At 32.2% G+C, this 23440-nt stretch overlaps 1 protein-coding gene across 5 annotated transcripts in view; it reads left to right on the forward strand.

Moving 5' to 3' along the window:
• Positions 1-20274, forward strand: part of Hgf (hepatocyte growth factor) — a 72124-nt gene extending 51850 nt beyond the window's left edge. For 4 of the 5 annotated variants that reach the window (XM_028776046.1, XM_028776045.1, XM_028776044.1 and 1 more), the window contains 9 exons: positions 2019-2121; positions 4247-4380; positions 9647-9685; positions 11328-11424; positions 13505-13579; positions 14633-14779; positions 15550-15656; positions 15773-15918; positions 18712-20273. In XM_028776046.1, coding sequence (XP_028631879.1) covers positions 2019-2121; positions 4247-4380; positions 9647-9685; positions 11328-11424; positions 13505-13579; positions 14633-14779; positions 15550-15656; positions 15773-15918; positions 18712-18879 — 1016 coding nt within the window. In that variant the 3' untranslated portion in view covers positions 18880-20273. Of the gene's footprint in view, positions 1-2018; positions 2122-4246; positions 4381-9646; positions 9686-11327; positions 11425-13504; positions 13580-14632; positions 14780-15549; positions 15657-15772; positions 15919-18711 lie in introns of all 5 variants that reach the window. The other variant, XM_028776048.1, reaches the window with a different exon arrangement.
• The last annotated feature ends 3166 nt before the right edge of the window (positions 20275-23440 follow it).

Consider the following 23440-nt stretch of genomic DNA (forward strand, 5'->3'; position numbering starts at 1 on the left):
ATCTATCTATCTATCATCTATTTATTTACTATCTATATCTACCTATTTATTATAAGTTTACCTACTATAAATATTTTAAATCTATACTATAGGCAAATTATATTATAAATCCCTTTCTCTTTTTCTACAAGCACACACATGTAAAGCAATCTACATACATATATATTCATTTTACCTACTCTAAACATAAACATTGAAAATATGGTCACAATAGTTAATTTTTAATGAAAATTCAATTCCTTCATCCCAGTGAAGAGAGAATGATGTGGAGAGCCAGACCACTTTTCATTTCAAAAATTTTTACAGTCTTGGGTGTATAGAAATATAGATTCAAGCATCTATAAATTAATCATTTACAGCTAATACATCATAAAAATTAATTTAAATACAGTTTGTGTATATATGTTTGCTATTATAAAATATTAAATTAATTTTACATACTAATGAGATGTATGATTATTTTTACAAAAATCAAATCTTGACTGAATATTTGATACCGCAAAACACAGAGCAACATCAGTGTTTGTTGGAGTTGGTTGATATTTTTGTTTTATAACATTGTTTATAATGTTGAAAATACCTTCACAAAAGTAATTAATACAAAAATGTAGATGTAGGTTTAAGGCTATTTTGGAAAATTTTACTAATGCTATTCTAATCTCAAGAAAAAAATTAACTACTTTATGAAATTCAAGTTAGTAACTCAAAGCACAATTTAAAAATAAGCGTTTAACTCCAAAGATACTGATTTACTTATGTACTGAGTGATTGACAGGAAACATTCTTTATACTTTCTTTCCTATTATTAAAAACTGTTACATTTTCCTAAGAACAGAGACACTTGGTATGTACAGTGAAAGCAGAAGCATTCACAGCATACTTCTGCAGCAGATCTGAGTGTAGATATTTCTAGTGGTTGTTGACATTGCAGTGACATGTGGGTGAAAATGTACATGCAGCATGTAGCATGTACAGAATCAGGGCTTCCATGTTGTATGAAGTATCACAGTGAACACTGACAGAAACAGACAAGGGACAATTTAAGGTGGCTTGTGTTGGCTATTGGAGCATTTTGAGCATCAAAAGAAATAAGAGTAGTGAAATATATTTCACATATGTGTATATATGCATTTCACACATATATACATATACATTTATAGACATGCATATATATTCATTTGAACAGAAATAGAATCTACAAGTCTTTCTCTCTATATATATACCATTAATTCTACAATTAACTCCTACCTGGAAGAAACATATGGAAAGAAAAATTACTAGAAATAGAATAATAACTATTCTACTGCAACACGGTAATAACTGACTCACAAAAACCATCAATGCATGCCTCAGCATTTTGTGAAATTTGTTTAGAAATAGGATGGTTACTCATTTTCAAAGCCTGGCAGATTTAGGACCTGCTGTTATTGCTACATATAAAGAGAAGTTTTTCCTTTCCATTATATAACCAAGTGGCCAGATGAATCAGCTATGATTCGCCAAACTGATGTCGTGTCCTCAAGCTTTCACACTCTGAAAAGGATAACCTATTACCTGTGTGATTTCTGCCAAGCATCTTTAACTTGATCTCATAAATGAGAAAATAATCAGACCAAATGAAAGGAAAGAACATTTGTACAACAGCTGTCTTGAGTGACTCAGCATGTCACCGTCACAAGAAACAAAAATATGAACATGAGTAACTGACAGTTACAGACTTTTATTGTATTACTCTTGTATATTTTCTGTGCAGTGAAAATCTGAGAACTACAGAGATTACTTTAAACCTCTTTGCTGTCTCAAAGAGTTGCCTGTCTGATTTTTTTATGTTATATAAACATTTATAATTGGAATCAAAAGTGGACTGAAATAGAGAGATTGTAATCTGAGATATTTCTCATTAATTCACACTGATGTTAATTTGTGTTTTCATTATTATGCTGCTTTTGATGCTTTTACATGCTTACAAAATATTTATCCTTTACAATAGTACTGAGTCTTGTGTATCTTGTGCCTAGATTGTTATCGTGGTAATGGGAAAAATTACATGGGCAACTTATCCAAAACAAGGTCTGGACTTACATGTTCCATGTGGGACAAGAATATGGAGGATTTACACCGGTATATAAATTTCTTTCTTTCTACTTATAGTGTTATGATAGTACAAATGTGTATGTTCAAATAAACAGTTATTTCCTTCTATTCTTTAACAGAGGGAACCACCAGAAACCAGATTGATCCTGTCTGTATAACTCATATCATTGTTCTCTCTATAGCAAACTTTTAAGTATGTGCTCTAACAAGTACATATGTGTTGAACCCTTAATATCAGATCTGAAGCATAATAGATGCTGTAGGTAACAGGAAAATGTGGACACACAGTTAGATCCCAAATTTTATTGAAGATCTAGTCACACCGACAAAAGCTTTATATAACTCATCAAGACAGTATAGTGACCAGATCAAGGGTGACAATGTTAAATACAGTGAGACGAAGAGTGGTTTGTGAAATAAATCAGTATGTGATCTTTTATATATATATTTGCATTAAATATCCTTAAATTCTATGGAAACACAATCTCTCTAATAACTGTAATATATAAAACTTTAAAGTCATTATGGAAACATACTTGTAACTTAAGAAAATATGTTCCTGAAATATACATATTTATGTTAGAAATTTTCTTAAAGAATGTAGGATCCACATAGTACTAGAAATAATTTCATCATTTGTAAAAACATTAATGAAGATTACTCGCATATATACACACTGGAACATTAGAAAAACAAGTTAGGATTCTTTAATTAAATGCCTGCCACACGGCTTTTTATATTATTTTTATACTGCTTTATCATCACATTATTATACGGAAGATATTTCAATTGTGAATAAGAAATCAAGGATTCAGAGAAGTTGAATCACTTCAGGTTGTATTTTAAATGTAAAGTTCTCTTACAGATTGTAAGTAAAAGTGGTTGATACTTTTTTTAATTAATTGGCTTCAAAAATGAATAGTAATGGACTATTTAATGTCACCATGTAATCCAAGCTGGCCATAAGCTCACGATAATTTACAACTCAGCTTTGAAATTCCTGAGATTATAGGTGTGCACCAATATATCTGATTGCCAACCATGCTTAGTTAACTGGCTCTAGCTTTATTTTTGGAGGAACAATTAAAATCATTTAAAGACATTATGGAGGAAATTGGTGAATTTCTGAGTTTCATAGTAGCATTTGGCTTAAGAAGCAATTATTCTAGGAGGAGGTAGACAATGATAATGGACTTTGAAAACAACCATTTGTCCCAATATAATCTCTACTATTGTTGGGTTCTTTTTTTCCTCAAGCATAATAAGTACAGCATTGTCTTAGTTCCTCTCTTATAAGGTGCACTGAGTACAGCAAAATCAAGCCATGTGGGAAGCATACTGTTTACTGTTTTGCTTAGTCTAGAAAGTAAACCTGCAATTGGAAAGATGGTCTAAGTTTCCAAGTGCAAGCTCATTCCACTTTTATTTTAAATGTTTAATTATATTCAAAAATAGTAGTAATTAAGTAATTAATAACAAAATATTTATGTACAGTTTTTAATAACTTGATCAGAATCAAGTTGTTGGACATAGAACTTGGCTTAATTCATATTCCTGAGACAACAAAGATGTTACAAGAATGGTCGTAATCTTATAGAATAGCAATTTTTTCTTTTGAAGTAGAAATTAATGTATAAGTTGGAAAAATTGGTTACTCAGCTATCTGTCAGAAAACTCTTTTTTGCCAGTATTAAATCAAAAAATTGAGAATTTAATTAACAATTTATAGTTTTCTTATTTATCATGACAATTAGTTGCTAGTGATTATTCTTTTGCATTAGAAAAACAAAAATACATTTTACAGTAGCTTGCATTTCTATTTATTTTATAATTTAATCTTCAAAATCTATATATTGTGCTTTTAGGTCATGCTTGCTTATTTTATACATAAATTTTTTATTTTATATTATAAATATTATATAGAATCAAAGTCAGAAAAATTTTCACAATTTTATAAATATACTATTTATGGAGCCTTATTCCATATCCGTAAACTTCTAAATTGAAGGTGTGCTTCCAGACTTTGAGAACAGCAGCCAAAATTTGTGTTGGATATGTAATAAAAGAGGTGTGGTAAGATCATATCTAGTTATGACATTTTATTTCTCTTGGCTGGAAGAAACACTTCTCAATGTTTAACTTGTTTTTATAGTCATATCTTCTGGGAGCCAGATGCTAGTAAGTTGAATAAGAATTACTGTCGGAATCCTGACGATGATGCCCATGGTCCTTGGTGCTACACTGGGAATCCTCTTATTCCTTGGGATTATTGCCCTATTTCCCGTTGTAAGTACATGTCATGTTCTTTTTCAGTTGAAATATTTCAAATGTACTATATCTCCACAAAAGGAACCTTTTAATCAGAGGTTACAGTGATGTAGGACTCTGTAATTAATTCCAAAAACACAGTTCTCCAGAGAGCAATGCACAGCATAATCTGTCTCCACTGTCTATTCCCCTCCCTTCGTCTGCCCTCCCCTTTCTACCTTTCCCTTCCCTTTCCTACCTGTCCCCTTCCTCCTCCTTTTCTTACTTCCCCTTCTCGTCTCCGACCATCTTTGCTATCACTTCTTTTCTAGAATAGAAGCAATAGTGCTTATTTTAAAGTTTTCTTACTCTGAAAATCTTTCTACTTGAAATTAAGTAATAATTGTCATGGTGTTAGATGAAAGACTCACCCCAGCACCAACATTTCCTGTTCGTCCTCTGACTGTATGTTGTAGCAGAGTTTGTGGTGCACTTCCTAATTCTGCAAATTCTGTGAAAAGACCTGAAATCATCTTTAGCAATATATTAAAATGCATGGAGGTTCAACTATACTTTGTAAAATACATTTTAGTATTAGTTTTTTTTTTTTGTTTTTTGTTTTTCGAGACAGGGTTTCTCTGTATAGCCTTGGCTGTCCTGGAACTCACTCTGTAGACCAGGCTGGTCTTGAACTCAGAAATCCGCCTGTCATTGCCTCCCAAGTGCTGGGATTAAAGGCATGTGCCACCACTGCCTGGCATTTAGTATTAGTTTTAAACTTTAATATTAAAGTTAACAAATAACATTGTTAAAAAGTATTAATGCATAAGTGATAAGTATAAAGTAGCATTTTATATACTTCATAAAAAGTGTGTGCTGTATATTTCATATTTAATGAAATATATCAATACGTAAAAAATGTGAGAATTCAAGAGAAAATGATAAAAATTAGCCTGAGAATGCAGTTAACAAACAAATGCAAAGACTTTACAACTAGCAAAAAAGAAGGCTGAAATATCAAGAGAAAGAATTTGTAAATATCAAATGGCAATGTATAAAGCTGATTACTAGTCCTCAGTACTGGTAAGCATATGGACAATGTTGTTTTTCAGTGCTGTAGTTCTTTGTGTAGTTGTGTAGTGGGCAATCTTGTCTACAGTCAATTTTGAAAAATGTATCAAAAGGAAAAATAATACATATGTGTTTGCACTACTGACACTTTCAGGGAAGCTGTTCTGCAGAGTATAGGACACTTGGTTCCTCTGCTGCTACTTGCTAGATGGCCAGAAGCAATGTTTTCCCTCCCAGTCCTGACAATCTGCAACAGTGTCTCATAAGCAGGAAGGAGAGCCTGACAAGTGAAATAAGTATTTTAAGAATATTTGCAAAACTATTTGCATTAAGAATATTTCAGGGCCATGAGATGGATCATAGTAGAAGATCTTTCGAGCAAACTTGATGATCTGAGTTCAATCCCTAGATCCGATAGTGGGAGGAAAGAGGCAACTCCTGAATCAACTCCTACGTCTGTATGTCTGTGTGTCTACACCATGTATATGCATGATGGTACACACAATCACACACACAGAAACAAACACACACACAATCATACACACACACGCACACACACACGCGCACTCAATAAATTATTTAAAAACAAACCACTGCACTGAAGAATTTTGAAAAAATAAAATGTAAATGCGTCTTTAATTTCTTGCAAAGCTTCATGTTGAGTTAAAGAGATGATTTTTCTCCTGTCAACTAGAAATGAAATCTTGTTTCAGAATATAGAAAAATTAGTTATAATAATAAATAAATACCTCATATTTGCAAAGAAGTTATATTTTTGTTGTTATGTTTTATGCCCACTTGTTATTGTCTTTCTAATTAACTGATCTTGTATAATAATATTCAATTTTCCTGATTGTTAATTTCATATCCTAAAAAGCTTTCCCAGATAAGGTAACTTCCATGCTTCAACACTAAAACATGCAAATCTACTTAACCAGATGTTAGAATAAAAAAGTATTTTGAAATTAAAAAACAGAAATTGTTAATCTTTTGTAGTTCTGGGCTCCAACCCAAGGCTCTCACACTGCAGTATCATTCTTCAACTAACACCCATCCTACCTCTCCTGTTGCTGAGCATTCGTATTACTTCCTCGTATCCGTCAGTAACATTCTATGGCTAAGAATAATAAAGGCTTGTATAGTATACAGACAAGGAAAATAAAGAAAAACCATTTGTTCTTTAAAATAGATTATAGTGATTTCTGTGTTAAATCTAGTTCAATTTGAACAAATGTATAGATCAGAGGAATTAAGGAATTGTGACTTGACTTATAAACTTAAGGTAGGCAGAAATCATGATTTTCAAGCTTTAAAAAAATAGATATTCAACTGACTTTTGCAAACTAAAATCATCAAGATGCTGTTGAAAGTTTTAAGTGTGTTGCTAGGGTCTGATTAAATACTGTTACCAATAACTCATTTTTATTTCAATGTATGCTGAACATTAATTGCAATAAATATTTTCACACTGTCATTTTTCCAACTTATATTTATAGCCAGGATTTATTTACATTTTCTCCCTGGTGAAAGGCTAATACAATTTATCTTTAGAAGATTTGATTTCTTGTTATTTATTTAACCTCAGCTACAATATTCATCATTTTTTCACTACATATTTTTCTCACAAAACATTTTAAGATTTGTGTTCTTTAAAATTACTGAATAGTATCTAGCACATATTGTGGTGTGGAGTTTATCATGGCTATATATTTTGTCTATTTATGTGTACAGACACACACACACACACACACACACACACACACCTGTTAATGTATCTCGAGTGAATTGTAGTCATTGAGAATGAGGTAGCTGATTTCTACTCAACTAAGTAGAAAAAAACAGTTCCAGGGCTCTGTCAAGCTACTTACTGTATTTTGTATTTACTTATATTTTGTATTTGCAAAGTTCTACAATGAAAGCAGTAATTTTGTTGGGCTTCTGTGGATAGAATCTATAAGTACAAAAATGGTCTTTCGTTATTCATCATTTTTAATGTTTATTGAGCTACTATTATATACAAATGCTTATACAACATGCTGATCATGCAGTTATTTATACATGGTTTCTTAGTCGCAAGGGATTTTCAGTATGGAGGAAACAAACAGTTATAAAGCATTATCACTATGTTGAAAATACACATTAATATTAATATATAAAATAATGATGAGAAATAGATGTTTGGTTGGAGATATAAGCTATATTCAGAGTATTTTGAATTTCAACTACAAATTTGAACTATAAGAAGTGATGTTTATATGAGGCTGTTCAGACATGTATACACACACACACACACACACACACAATTTCTAACCCTTTGTACATAAAATTTATAATTCATAAAATTTTAGAGTGTTTTCCTTCATATTTAAATTGAATCATAGACAAAAGATTCTCTTTTAATTTTTAATTACTAAATTTATTCATTTTACATCCTGAGCTTGAGTCTCCCCTCCCTCCTCTCCTCCTAGTCCCACCTTTACAAATCTCTCCACTTTACTCCCTCCTCCGTCCTCGGAGCTGGGGAAGCCATCCATGGGACCACCACGCGGTGGGACATCCAGCCACTCTAGTCCTCACTGTTCACTTGTCGGATGTGCGTAGTGGAGTAGACAGCGGAAGGAGAGCGAAGGAGGAGACGTGTAGCTAGTCTAGAAGGAGACGAAAACACCCAAAACACTGTTTCTCAGTGTTTTTCTTACAGTGAACAAAAGAACTTACAATATTCAAATTAATCCAGAAAGCTACAATTCTAGAATCTGGTTGTACTCGACATTTCAACTTATTTTGAAGTTCAAGAATACTGAACTAGAAGAATTAAAATAATTTAATTGTCACTAAGCCATTAACTACAAAAACTTCAGATACAAGATTCCTTTAAGTGTTTTAAATTAAATAAATACACAACCATGAAGTAGCCAGAGGTGGAACAAATCATATTTAATGTGGAATATACTATAGAATACATATTTTAATCTTTGTTGTGAAAATGTAAGGGACGAATATCAAATTACTCAAATATTTCAAGTAATAAACTTGAGTAGCCCAATGAATATCTTTGCTGAGTTAGAGGCTACATATTGCTTCAGTCCATCTTTGTACTATAAAATGAAAACCTAGTCCTCAGAGGACCCTAAGGGAATACCATCCTCATAAAGTAAAGGAAAATGGTGGAATTTATGTTTGCCTGTATCTTTATCCACCTATAATATCTCAACCTGGAAGTGAACATGAATCAAAACCCTTTTGCGCACATTAATTCTCTCAAGTACTCATAAATAACAATCACATTTGCATTCCAAAGGTGTCAATGTGTCATTATTGTTTTGTTGCTGGATTATCTGAGCTCAGGGCATTTCCAGGGATTAACGGCCAGCTGGGTCTAAACTGAGCCTGGCTGAACTCTATGCCATCAATTCCAAAGAGTTAAGACATAAAGCTTCAGGAAATGTCTTGTGTCTCATTCATTACCGTTCAAGTACTTCCAAAATCCTAGCATCTTTTAAGCTTTTCTTTATGCAGCAATTAAACTCCAGTAGAAAGTTCACGGTAAAGCAATAAGTCACGGGAGTTCAGGTAGAGTTTTTTTTCAAACATCTGGAAAAACTAACGTCTGGCATAGTCTATCAACAAAAATAATTATTTACCTCTCTTCCAGCAGAGATGACATTAATTTTTATTTTCCAAATTCTTGCATAAGTTTAGAAAGCATCTGCATTTTCAATTATCTTCACTCAAGTATAAATAAAAATAACTTTTAGAAAAAAGTAAATAGTTGAGATTGCAGTGAAAATAAAGCCGTCAGTTTACATGGAGTCTTCACTCAAACAATAATAACATGAATGTTAGTATATGGAATTGCATGCTACAGTGCTGCATATCTTGCAGAAAGAGGGAGTCTCCTGGTACTGTGTAATTCAATCTGTCAAAAGCCACGAAGCCATACTAACATAAAGCCTACAAAATAACAAAACAAGACTTTGCCCACATTATGTAGTACCGAGAAGAAAATACAGTGTTAAATAGGAAAAGAGCAGAATTACTTAGAAAAGTTATATTACACTTATAATTTATTTTTATATCAATAATATTAGTAAATTATTCATTTTGAAATAAGTGAAATGTCAACAATTTTAATAAATTATCACGAATAGTTTGATTTTAGTGTCATGGTTTGGTTTTATATAGATGAATATATAGACATAAATTATATAGTTTATCATATTTGTTTCTACAGGTGAAGGAGATACTACACCTACAATTGTCAATTTGGACCGTGAGTAGTATTCAAAATATAAAATATAATTGGCTTTCTATGTGTCATAAATGATTTCATATTATCTTCATAGATAGAATGAAAATAGCAAAAAAGTTATGAATAAATCTATGATTCATATGAAAAATGTTTAACATTATAATAACATCTCTTCAAAAGTCAATGTGTTTCTTTTTATTTCATGTTTAAATTATATGTTTATATGTGTGTCTGTAAGAAGGGTGTGCCCATTGATGCAGTTGCCCAAGGATAACAGAAGATGGGTGTCAAGTCACCTGGAGCTTATAGTGAGCCACCTGATACAGGTGTTGGGAAGTGAACTCAGGTCCCCTGCAAGAGCAGCACTGTTTGTTGAACTATTTCTCTGGCCTCTATAAGTGAACTTGGGTCCTCTACAAGTGCAGTACTGATTGTGGAATCATTTCTCTGGCCTCTGTTTGCCTTAATTTAAAATATATAATTGCCTGATTGTAAATGTGAAATAGTTAAAAAAAGAACTTCTTATAACTTTGAAAAGTGTACTTATGTACTTCTAATTTGAGGAAGACCATATTTCATATATATATATAATCATATATAATCACCCTCCAAGAGACATGAGAATACTACTAACAGAAATAAAGAAACCAGGTTTTGGACAGATCCATAGTATCTATTCTTTTCTGCCTTAAAGCTCTTCACTAGCCCTGTGGTCTGTTACATAAGACATGGACACATCTAAGATAGTCACCTAATCCTCACAATAAGGGTCTGGCGGGGACATTTGGTTTTTGTTTTTCACATATTTCTTAGGCTGAAAGGAATTATTCAAATATTTTGTTGTTTATAAAAAATTAAAACATTTGTTATGCCCCAGGCTGAGGAAGCAAGAAGAAATCTAATCTAGACCATGAACAGAGTACAAGAGACTAGATAGATGACCCAGCACAGGGTCAAGGAAACATCCATTCCAAAGAGCCTGAATTCGCTCATTAGAACACAACGGTCTGGTCTTAATAATGCTGTTAATATACAAATTCTTTAGATAGGATAGTAGCAAGGGATTTTAAAATTCTTACCTCTGAAATTCAGAATAATAAATTACAGCTTTGTACTTTTCTCACTTTGGCTATCAACCTGTGGGTCACAATCCCTTCACAGATAGAATCACCCCTTCACAGGGGTTGCGTATCAGATATCCTACATGTTAGATATCAACATTATGATCATAACAGTAGCAAAATTACAACTATGAAATAGCAATAAAAATAATTTTATGTTTGAGGATGAGCACAACATGAGAAATTGCATTAAAGGTTCTCAGAATTAGGAAGGATGAGAACCACTGGATAATTACAGTGTGTATAGAGATCAGTGAAGGAAGCACATTAGTGATGGATTTGAAGAATTTGTTCTTGGTGCTTGGTGAGCAAATCATTGTCACTATCACTGAAAGCCTGTCTAGTTTTGGGTGATAAGGTTTTCTGTGCCACTCAACAGCAAAGATGAGCATAAGTACCTCGGGCTTGATATACAGTTGTCGACTTTCATCAAAAGACTGTTTTAATACAATCACTCTAGTCACATATGTCTAGCAATCACTGGACTTAATAAAAGTAAAAGCTCTGTCTTGTCAAATGTTTGACGTGGTCCTGTTTTTCAGATCCTGTAATATCCTGTGCTAAAACAAAACAACTGCGAGTTGTAAATGGCATTCCAACACAAACAACAGTAGGGTGGATGGTTAGTTTGAAATACAGGTAATTATGAATGATCACAAATCATGATTCTTTGAATATTTGCAAAACCTTATTTTCAGCATGTGACTGCAAGATTACTCCTCATACAAGACACTAAGCTGGGGACCGGGAACTGATTTCTGTCCTCACCAAATTTGATACACTAGGCTATATAATAGCACATAAATCTTTGTAAGTTTTAGCAAAGCTTCCATTAACACCAATTCCATGTGACACTGGGTCTGATGCACTAGAAAAAATGACACAAAAGATCTATTTATACCTTAATGTTACCTTGATAGCTATGGTACATATATTAATTTTCCAATTTAGAATATTTTAAACACATATCTTCTAACATGTTTATATATAATCACAAAAATGACCTATTTGTTTTTAGTGTCCAACATTAGTGAAATGAAAAATAGTAATATTAAAGTTTTCATTATGGAAATCAATGATCTATTATAATAATTGAATAGCTTTAATTTTTATAATTAACTTGGATACAGAACTTTTAATATGTCCATTTCTGAATGCTCTTATGAATTACTGATATGATCAATATGCAAATTATATAATAGAAAAGCTTAGAATCATGTCATAAAAATTAAGTATCTGGTTTACATTGTTCATATCCTATGTATATTAGTCCAAACGACCTATTCAATCCAAGTTCTTAGTAACCACAGCTGTTTGGTTATTTTTCCAAAACATACACTGAAGGGAATAGAAGTTAAGACTCAATATATTATGCTGTTATCCTCCTGTGTGGTAAGCCATAAATAACTGCCTCTTCAGCTGAGAGTTTCTAGCATTGCCCTCTGCAGCCTAAACAGCTGCTCTTGGAAATGAGAATTGTGGAAAGCTGTAGTCTTTCTACATTTCAGCCAAAAAAAAAAAATTGATTTAAAGATTTTGGAAATCAGCAAGTAAATTCCCTAGTTTTTAATTCTTCTGAAAAAAATATTTTTAAAATTTCCTAGCAGGTTTATTTTCAAGTTGTTTCACTTTTATAAGTGAAGAACCATAGTACTGACCTTACGCTTGGCAATTTATTCAAACCCAATTGTACTTTCTCACACCAGCCTCAAAAGGTGAGGTCGAAGGAAAAGTTCACGGTAGAAAATAGTGTCTGTAAGGCCTTCAGCATATCCAGTGCCCCACAAAAAACAAAGCCCAAAACTATTAAATACTGGCTGAGGAAAAATGGAATGATGCAAAGGTTAAACATAATTTCTACCACTGGATGGGTTTTCAGAGTTCTTTAATGAAATCTTGTAGCTACCTGTGGCCATGGCATAACTGGATTCTCCTGAAAGGGGGTCTGGAAATGAAGAAAGGGATGGAGGGCGAGAAAAGATGAAGCCAAGACAAAGTTCTCTGATCAAGGCTCGAAGTTTAATGTTCAGCTCTCAATATAAAGGGAAAGCCCCACCAAACTCCTTCTTGTTTTAGTTGGAGATGGGTGGGGGAACCCATCCTTGGTCACTGCTGGAGATGGGTGGGGGAAGCCATCCATAGTCACAGTAGGAGATGTCTCAAGGCAAGCTCAGTGGACAGTTATTCTTCTAAGTTCCTGTAGCAGGCTGTACGTGCAGCCAAGGTGGGTAACTCCACCTAGGTCCTATTGTTTGGTCTATTGTGGTGAACAAGGTCTTTCAGGCCTGCTCAAGGCTGGGGGGGAGGGCACAAAATCTCAAATTATTATTTTTATAATCAAACACTGATATTTAAACACTTCTACAGTTTTATTTATTTAAATTATCCTACATTTTCAGCATTTATTATAGACGGATAGAAGCATAAATATATGCATTGGAAGTGTATACTGGTGTGTAGTAACTATATTTTTTCTTGTCAACTTGATGCCCTAAAATTTAGTCACATTGTGAAAACAGTCATTGATGCCACAATCACCAGGTACCACCAAAGCACTGTGTTGTGTGTCTTGTTCCAATTGAGTGGATTATTTTCATTTTCCTTGATAATTCATTTAGTTTTGATGAATGAAGCTATTGGTTTTTAACTGAATGACAGGCAATATTTGTTTTGTTTGTTTTTCTGCTAAGATCGTATTTGTACTTTTTTCTTTTCATAGAAATAAACATATCTGTGGAGGATCACTGATAAAGGAAAGTTGGGTTCTTACAGCAAGGCAATGTTTTCCAGCCAGGTATGATAGCTTTTAAAGCAACAGTTGTTTGGGGCAGTTAAATATGACTTCTAATTTGATTTTGATACCAAGCATTTGTTTTACAATAATTTAGTCAAAATTGGTTAAGCCATTTACTGGAATTTAAATTAAAAGTAAATTATGGTGGTGTGTGTGTGCGTGTGTGTGTGTGTGTGTGTGTGTCTGCATGTGTTTGTGTGTGTGTGTGTGTTTATGTGTGATATGTCTTGCATGTTGAGGTCAGAAGACAACTTGTGGGAGTCAGTTTTCTCCATGTGGGTGAGTCTCAGTGATCAAATTGAGACCATTTTGTCAGCCTTTTCTTTTAAAATTTAGTTATACACATTGGCTGCACTTATATTTTCATATTTGGTGCTAATTCAGTGTTTAATGTTCATTTAGTTAACTGTTTTTCGTGATAAGCCTTAGTCTCACTTGGGAAAATGATTTCTTTAAATTATGTAAATAAATCATGTCCTTACTTCCCATTTTCACTCAGTATTTCTGGATAGAAATAACTTTTCTGATAACCAGCAGGCTTCCTAGAATCCCTGCATTTTATTTTGTATGTAGAGACAGCATCAGGACCAACTTGGGAATAATTTCAAAGGAAATTGCATCAGCAAAGATAAGGAGATTACACTTGGAGCTTACTTCTCGCCTCGCTTCTTATCTTTTGTTTTCTGAAAAATCTTCTATCTTAGCGATAACCCGAATATATAAGCTGAAAGTAAATGAAATGTATACTCAAATTATTATCCGATATCAAGAACATGAGGATTTAAAAAACAAGCATCTCACTTTATAGCAAGCATAATAAAATGTTTCATAAACATAATTGACTTTTAGAATTTTTGCAACTTTAAAGCCTTCTCTGCCTCAGTACATCTATGGTGTTCAGAATCTCTCTAAACAAATGTGCTCATTTTTTTAAAATTATACTTTGAATTGAAATTTAAACGTAGGTTTTATCCTTACAAGTTAAAGTGGCAATGTAAATTAATAACAGTCTATAATTATAAATAATAGTTTACATGTTAATTTTCAATCTAGAAACAAAGACTTGAAAGACTATGAAGCTTGGCTTGGAATTCATGATGTCCATGAGAGAGGCGAGGAGAAACGCAAACAGATCTTAAACATTTCCCAGCTAGTCTATGGACCTGAAGGATCAGATTTGGTTTTACTGAAGCTTGCTCGGTAAGTTTCTCAGATTTTGTATTTTAATGCAAACTAGATTTACTGAAACGGTTTTAGCTGTTTTTCCTTTTCTGTTGCATGTATATTTATCATCTTATATATTATGAATATGTATTTCTGTGTTCATATATATCTATATATTAGGAAGAGGTATTATATGATTTTGAAATAGCAATAAGTAAATTTGGTGCAATATTGTTATAACCTTAAAATTGGAGCTCAATAAGCAATTTTTTTTACTTCTTAGAAAAATCAAGGAAATAATTTTATATAGTGAGCATTTATTAAAGACTATACTAGTAAATGTTTCTTTCCTCTATAATTTATGCAAAGCTTTGTTTTATGAATTTATTAGGTATATTAATAAATTAATTAGATATTCTTTCATGTATATGATATATAGTCTTTCAGATATATATGACATAGATATTATTTCATATATATATGATATATATATTCTTTCATATATATTCTTTCATATATATATGATATATATTCTTTCATGAAAAGAATATCTAATTAATATATGAAAGAATATCTAATTAATTTATTAATATACCTAATAAATTCATAAAACAAAGCTTTGCATAAATTATAGAGGAAAGAAACATTTACTATATAACATTTACATATATATATATATATATATATATATATATATATATATATATGAAACCAAGATTCCCCTGTGTATTGGACATACACTGCATGCACATATTTCTGTAGAGTTGTACTCCACAGGGTACTCACATTCTATTTTGTCTTTTCAGCCCTGCAATCCTGGATAACTTTGTCAGTACAATTGATTTACCTAGTTATGGCTGTACAATCCCTGAAAAGACCACTTGCAGTATTTACGGCTGGGGCTACACTGGATGTAAGCTAACTGTTAAGACATGAGGCAGTAGTTATCTAGCATATGGAAGTTTTCTGCATATTTCTTTTCTTGCCTTTACTCATGCTCACTCTCTGTATGTTTTTGGGCCATTTCAGTGATCAACACAGATGGTCTATTACGAGTAGCTCATCTGTATATTATGGGGAATGAGAAATGCAGTCAGCACCATCAAGGCAAGGTGACTTTGAATGAGTCTGAATTATGTGCTGGTGCTGAAAAAATTGGATCAGGACCATGTGAGGTAAATATCACACAAATGAATAAACACAACACATAGTTTAATGAAGTGTGCATAATTGAAAGTAAGCAGGTATAGAACTGATAGAAATTCAGAACTTGGGAGGCTGAGGCAGGAGTATTTTAAGTTACTGTAAAGAATCTGTCTTAAAAACCAGGCTAACACAAAAACATCTTAAAAACCAATGCCACAGTTTTCTTGTGTTTTCTGTTTATCTTTGTCAAATCAAAATACTTGAACACCAACCTATTTCTCTAAAGAAGAAATGCAGAAATAGCCCTCTGTAATTTGCGTTAAATTTTTAATTGACTAGTGAACCAGTCCATGCTTCATTCACAAAACAAACAAACAAACAAAACCAAACACTAAACAACAACAACAGCAACAACATAAAAATGCTAAAGGCATTTATTTGTCTCTAAAAAGAATGCTATGCAAACTCCCAAAGTCTCAGAGGAAGCTTTGCTGGCTAGAAGTACTCACATTAGTTTTCTAGTGTTTTTCTAAGTTTGTCTATCTTTGTGAGTCTCTCTTCCAATATGAAATCTATTATTAATATTGAGAAATACATGCTATGAGTAGCACCCTTAAGTAACATGGTATGCATATTTCTACAGAAGTTCTATCTGTTTTTAAGTCAATGGTCAATGCTAGCATCTTTAATAGCTTGGTTATTTTTATTTGTTGAGCAACAGCTCACACAGTTTGGCAGGCCTCCCATTCTTGCTTTACATAGACAAGCTGCTAAGCTATCATTTTAGATGTACTCCAAATGTGAGAAGTATCTTTCTAAAGCCTCACAGTTGCTGGACACTGGAGTACTCTGTGTAGTAAAATTCAATATTAGTGAAATAGTTGTTAATATGTAAAAGAATATATGTCCTAATGTAGAATATAACCACAATGAAATATATGCATGGCATATATATCTTTCTCTGGAATTTTATTCCTGAAAAGTATGTGTTTATTGAGGTCTGGACAGCTGCTTCAAACTGAGGAGTTTGGAATCAGATCAGATTGTAGGATCTTCTAGAGGGAAATGCAGGAGCCTGCTTCATTACCCGTGAATGGGAACTTAGAGCAATTGTCTTCTCTATCATTATCCATGTCTGGTCTTAGTTTCCATACTTTCCCCTTATACTATTTGTCCTTTTGTCACTTGTTACAATGTCTACATTTGTGGAGCAGAGTTAGCTTTATATAACTTTTATATCTTCTACAGAAGACAACCATCATCCTGAAGACATCCATGTTCACACAGGGCCTTTCCCTCCTCCCTACCCCTCTTTTCCTTCACTTCTTCCTTCTAAGCCTCTTCCATCTGTCATTTGGTTAAGTCATCAGTCAAGAATATTTGAATACAATGGCTCTAAATGTCAGTACTGTAGAAGTAGCATAGTGTATACTGAAAGTCTCCATAGAAAGTAACTTTGAAAAATGCCTGACAGGGGTCACTGGCGTATTACTCAAACATCAATTTTATTACCTTATGAAGTTTGGTAAATAAAAGACGTGTTAAAATAAAGGAATTTTATTCTGTTTAAAATTTGAGTTCTGGATTTCCCTATCAAAAGTATCAATGGATTCTTTTTTCTGTACACAGTGCAGGAGTAACTTTTGCAGCATCTATTTTTTTTTAATTATATCACTTTTAGAGGAAAATGAAGATAATCATGAACATTTTTTTTCTTTATGTAAAGATGTGAAAATCTAGTCACTCTGTTCTTTATTTGTCTGTATGTATGAGTGCTTAAGTGCATATATGTACACTGTATGCAGCCTTGATGCCCATGGGAGCTGGAATAGGTTGTCAGGTTCCCAGGAAAAGGAGTTATACACAACTGTATGCCACCTTCTATGGGTGCTAGGAACCAACTATGAGTCCTGTGAAACGGTCTTCTTAACTATTGAAAACCCTGCCCTGTGACTGTGCTCTTTTTTTTTTTAATTTTTAAATTTTTCCGTTGGTTAAGAACAAGATGTAAGTGTCACTATTGCACTTTGTAAAACATTTTACCATGTTGTAAATAGACTGTGTTCTTAAGAGACTGCATGGCATATACAAGTTACACAGCACAGTTATAACAGTTATAGATAATAAGTATAGTATGAATATATGCATGCACATTTAGTCAAACTTCATATATATATATATATATATATATATATATATATGTACAAGTTAATTTATATCCATTTGTCAGATGTTTTTACACAATGATATAGTATTATCATATAAAAGAGCCATGGAATCATAGGTACCCTTTATAGAAAACATATAAATTATAACTATATTAACTACTTTTTAAAAATGTTATAACATATTACTTTTTATTATTTAAATTTAATACTGAATTATTCCTTGTGTGAATGTGTATATGATATGTGTACTATATTAACTACTAATATCAACTGTGAGCAGAAGAATATTTCATGTTCAAAAAATAATTTTTAAATTATGTACAATTATTGTTTCAATGAAAAGAAATTCTCACTTTAAATTGTTCAGATAATATGTTGGATGTAGGGTGTTTTAGAAAGAAGAGAAAGTTTAACAAAGTTTAATCATTAAATCATGTATTTAAAAGCAGATTTTGTTTGTATTTTGTAATTATATACATTTTTCAAATGTAAATATTGAAGAGACACCAAATATAGACACTAAAATAAATATAAAATTGACATTATCGAATAACTGTACCTTTTAGTTAATAATCAACAGTGGATGTCATTGATGATTTTATTGATTTTTTAAGTCCAATATAATTAGTTATTTCTTGTATCTTTTCTTCTTAGGGAGATTATGGTGGCCCACTCATTTGTGAACAACATAAAATGAGAATGGTTCTTGGTGTCATTGTTCCTGGTCGTGGATGTGCCATCCCAAATCGTCCTGGTATTTTTGTTCGTGTAGCATATTATGCAAAATGGATACACAAAGTAATTTTGACATACAAGTTGTAATAGCCATAGAAGAGGCCAGTGTGTTTGAAGCATCCATGAATACATGAGGATTTCCAAGACTTCAGGATTAAAATGTCACCTAAAACAATCCTAAAACAACTACTTGAGTGTTGTGAGTGTTCAGATACTCATTAATATATATGAGTGTTTTCTGTTGTATTGTTTGTCAGTGTCCTTTTGTAAATGTTGAAGCGAATTAAGGTACCTGCAAGTGCAGTAACATATCTCCTGAAGATACTTGAATGGATTAAAAAAAATACAAAATGATAGTTGCTAGATGCTAAAAGTTTGAAAGAAGAAGGTTAATCAATCACTCTATGCTGCTTTCCAGGTTAATATCTTAATGATGAATGATTCACAAGTTAAACATTATTTTAACCCCACCAAAACATTCTATACATTGTGTTTTTAAACTGTAACTTTATATTAAATTATGTTACATTTCACATGCCATATGTTATAGTTCATTCATTTTTCTCACAACATATAGCCTCCAAACACTGACACACAAACATCCACATAGAAAAGCATATGTCCATACCACATGGCTGAGTACACATGCAGCATATTATTATAGTTTAAACCATGATGTATCTAGCATAATCTCTAAATATTTTGGATGTATGTATCTATACTTTTTCTAAAATGTAAGTGTTTTGAAAGATCAGTGAGAATATTCAGGAAAGATACAAGATATGTACATACATATATGTGTATGTATCCGATATATGTATATGATATATGACTGCCACTGGACAGTGTTTAATGTGAGGACAGGATCCATAGGATAAAATGACTAGCCTTGAGATTTATTTATATTTATTATCCTACTTATTTTGTGTGCTTTCTAATTTCTAAAAAGCAAAATATAATGTGTATATTTGTATTATTTCTTTCCTCTAAATCTGGGCTACTTATTTATGCAGGATGCTGGTAGATCAATCTTCTTAAAACATCTATTCAGTTTTTCAAATGTGCGTCTTAATGAAGGAATTCAAAAGTGTCTCTGTCTCTAAACATGTATTTATATGGGTTACTTTTAAAACTTGCTGCTGTGGTTGGCTTCTAGCTCATTCTCCTTAAATTAAAAAAAATTAACAAAAACTGGCCACACTGCAATGCTTTGTGAATATCCCTTTATTAAATTTTACTTTGAAATATTTTGGAAAAAATGCAAATACTTTTCTCAATCTAAAAATTCTTAGCCTGTGAATAATAGAAAAAATATGAAATGGAAGGAGGAACTAGTTTTTCTAAATTCTTTAATTCAATTACTTTAAAAAGTATAATTATTTCTGAAAAATACGGTACATTATAAAGACATCATCATATTATCTCATTCCTTTTAACAAAGTTCTTTCCCAATAATATGTAATATTCATTTAAATTTTATAACCTGTATGATAATATTCAGATTATAGTTATTCTACTTGCCACGACTAGCTAAGAGTTGTGTATTTATCCAAAATTAACTTGTTAAAAAGTAACAAGATAGCTTCTAGATTCTCACAGGATTCATGTATAAATTAAGAAAATTAAAAGTTGTTGTTTGAGTGTTTTAAATGTGAGGGTTCACATTTTCCAGATTGGATTCTCTTAAATTCTTTACCAACCAAAGATCCAAATACTATCCCAAGGCATTCTCCTGTGTGTTCCCTGTGAAGAAATCCAGAAATTCTCACACAAGATATGACATGTGTGTATATGTCATACATGTACATACATATATGTATGCACTTATGTTTGTGATCACATAGGTATTGTGTTGAGAAACAATGTGTGTAGAGAGACCGAGTGAATTGCCGGTCTATATCATTTTACATTCACTTAACTGTTCTTTCTCTTTTATAATCCACATTTTTATGAAACATAAATTTAAAGTTATATTATTAAAATATTAAAGTACTTCCATAGCATCTTATTGGATTATCTAAATTTTAGTGCTACATGTAAATTGTATTGATAAAGCTATTATGATTGTTATGCTTTAACATACTGATATTTTGCAATACTTCTTTCACTGTATTTTTTGTAAGAATCAATGAAAAGAGAAACATCAATTACCCAGAAACCATATGCAGTCAAATTTTCAAATACTTTAGTATCAGTGTTTCTAATCTTTTTTAAACAGGTAAAAAAAAAATAACAACACCAAAATAATCATCAAACATGGTACATGAAGCAACTCTTCCTATGAGGTTTCCTTTGCAACAGGGCAAAGAAGATGGCTTTAATGATGAGCAAGTTTTGTAGTGTCTCACTTGGTAGGAGAGGGTATACTGATCTTGTCAACAACACTATGTACAGGATGGTTTTCTATGAATAAAGTTCAAAGGAAAAAAGAGGAAATTTTCAACTTATCAAGAAATCTATGTTATATTGTGTCAAGGACAAGAGGAGCTATCAAGGCTGGTTTTGTTTTGACCAAGTAACAGTTACACACTGTTAGAATTGTAGACATTTTCTTATGTCTGCAGGAATAAAAGTGTAAAACTAAAATGTTAGTCATATGCCTCTGCTGTGCAGAGGGATGATAATTCTTTTGTATATTCTTTAATGTTATTGTAAAATATAAAGTAACTTTTACCTATTTGCTGTGGGCAGGTCCTCAGTGTAATGGTTTATAGCAAGTCAGTCTCTGGAATTAACAGGCTCTTGCTTGCTATCTAAGTGTTTCAAGCTACATGAATATGAAACACTGGAAGGCAAGAAAAATAACCATAATGGCATGTGTTAGAAAAATTGTATTTCACTTATTCCTGTGGATATTTCTTGCTGGTACCAATGGTACTGTACAGAGTGAATGTTCCAGCCTTACCATCCCCTGGAAAGAGCACTGTCAAGAACTGGGAGTCTTATCAGGCATGTTCTTGTTTCTAAGTATTTTTTTTTTTTTTACAAGAGAAATACTAGCTTTGTAACATAGAGGAAATGAAGTAGAAAATGTCAGTACTATCTCATGCCCAGTAAAAGTAAACCTTACATTGATTTATGGAAGTACAAAAATAATTACTTCCACTCGCTGTGTGTATGTAACCACACAGTTACATTTATACAAAACTCATGAAACAAAAAGGATTTGGGTAAAGACAACACATTTGCCATTTTATAATAAGTTATTTGTGATTAATTGTTTTACATAATTAAGTACAAGGAAAATATCTTTCAAAATTCAACTGAAGTTGAATTTATTAATTAAGAACAAACGAAAAAAAACAACCAAACAAAAAACGTTAAACTACCCTGGATCCTTGCCTCTTGACAGTGCCGCTCTTACATAGACTCATTCCTGTTTGCACAGAAGGCTTCTGTCTTTTGGGAGCTGAAAACCGAATACTGTGGATATGGCAACTTGTCAGCCTGTGTACATAGGACGATGATAAGCTGCCAGTTGAGTGGTATAGCTGGATGCTTACCCACAAAAGGGAACACTGTGGTGATGACTTGTATTATAAATTCTCTGTAGTTAATAAAGTTGTTATTTTTATAACCATGATTATATTATTATTCTTAATAATAATAATAAAATATTTTACCAAAATGTCTCCTTTCTCTTTTTTAATTACACGTGTAGACAAATTTGTAACCGTTCTAGGATTTTAAATTGGCAAGCAGAAGCAACATGGATTTATTGACAGAAATGCCATCCGTTTTATTATAAGAAATAAAAAACATCTATATAAATCTACACAAAAAATTATATTTTTTCTGAGTTCTTTCCATGGCATGGTCAGGGGTCATCAGAACATTATTAATATCTATGTTTTTGGAAATCTCAAGTGAAAAATTGGATTATATTGTGTCATTGTTTAGATTTGCTAGGGAGGTACTTTGCTGTATTTTGAAACAATATTCAAAATATTACAAATGTCACTGACTATGCAACTATAAGTTATAAAATTGTTTTAAATTTTTAAATAATTTATGGCATCTTTACAAGGCACTCAATAATTTCACAATATATATGAATCCAGAAAGCTTATTTACCTCAAACTGGAAGAACTAATAATTATTCTGACAAGGAGGCCTGAAACCCCACTGATTATCTCTAAGTTTACCACACTGTCTCTCCCCCACCAAATGATTGTAAAAACAGGTACTCTTATATAGACTCTGATTTCAATGATGAATCATATATAACTTGACAGATGTAGTAAAACAACTGATCATTTCTAGTGATTATGCTTCAGATAGAATGTCCACACTTGTTCACCTATGTCAGTATAATGTTTAAGCATGTATACGATGCATTAAAAGAATTCACTTTATTCTTTAAGAGTGTATGTCATGCATTCTTCTCTTTCAAGTGAAGTGTCCACAAAGCTTCTTTAAGAAATAGAGTTTGGTAACTTTCTCAACAGGAGAGAAAACTTCCTAAGGAAACTCAGAAAAGTCTGAGCTCCTAAGCAGCACTGCTTACTCTTCTGTATAATGAAGCTCTAATAACTCTCCTGTTAACCATTAATAACTCTCCAGTTAATCATTAAGTCTCAAGCCTTTACAGTAATTATTTACATTTTAAAGGATAATAAATCACTTATGCTTTTTTTGTAGAAGTTCT

This window comes from Grammomys surdaster, unplaced genomic scaffold (genome assembly GCF_004785775.1).
Source record: "Grammomys surdaster isolate TR1022 unplaced genomic scaffold, NIH_TR_1.0 264, whole genome shotgun sequence".
Lineage (NCBI taxonomy): Eukaryota > Metazoa > Chordata > Mammalia > Rodentia > Muridae > Grammomys > Grammomys surdaster.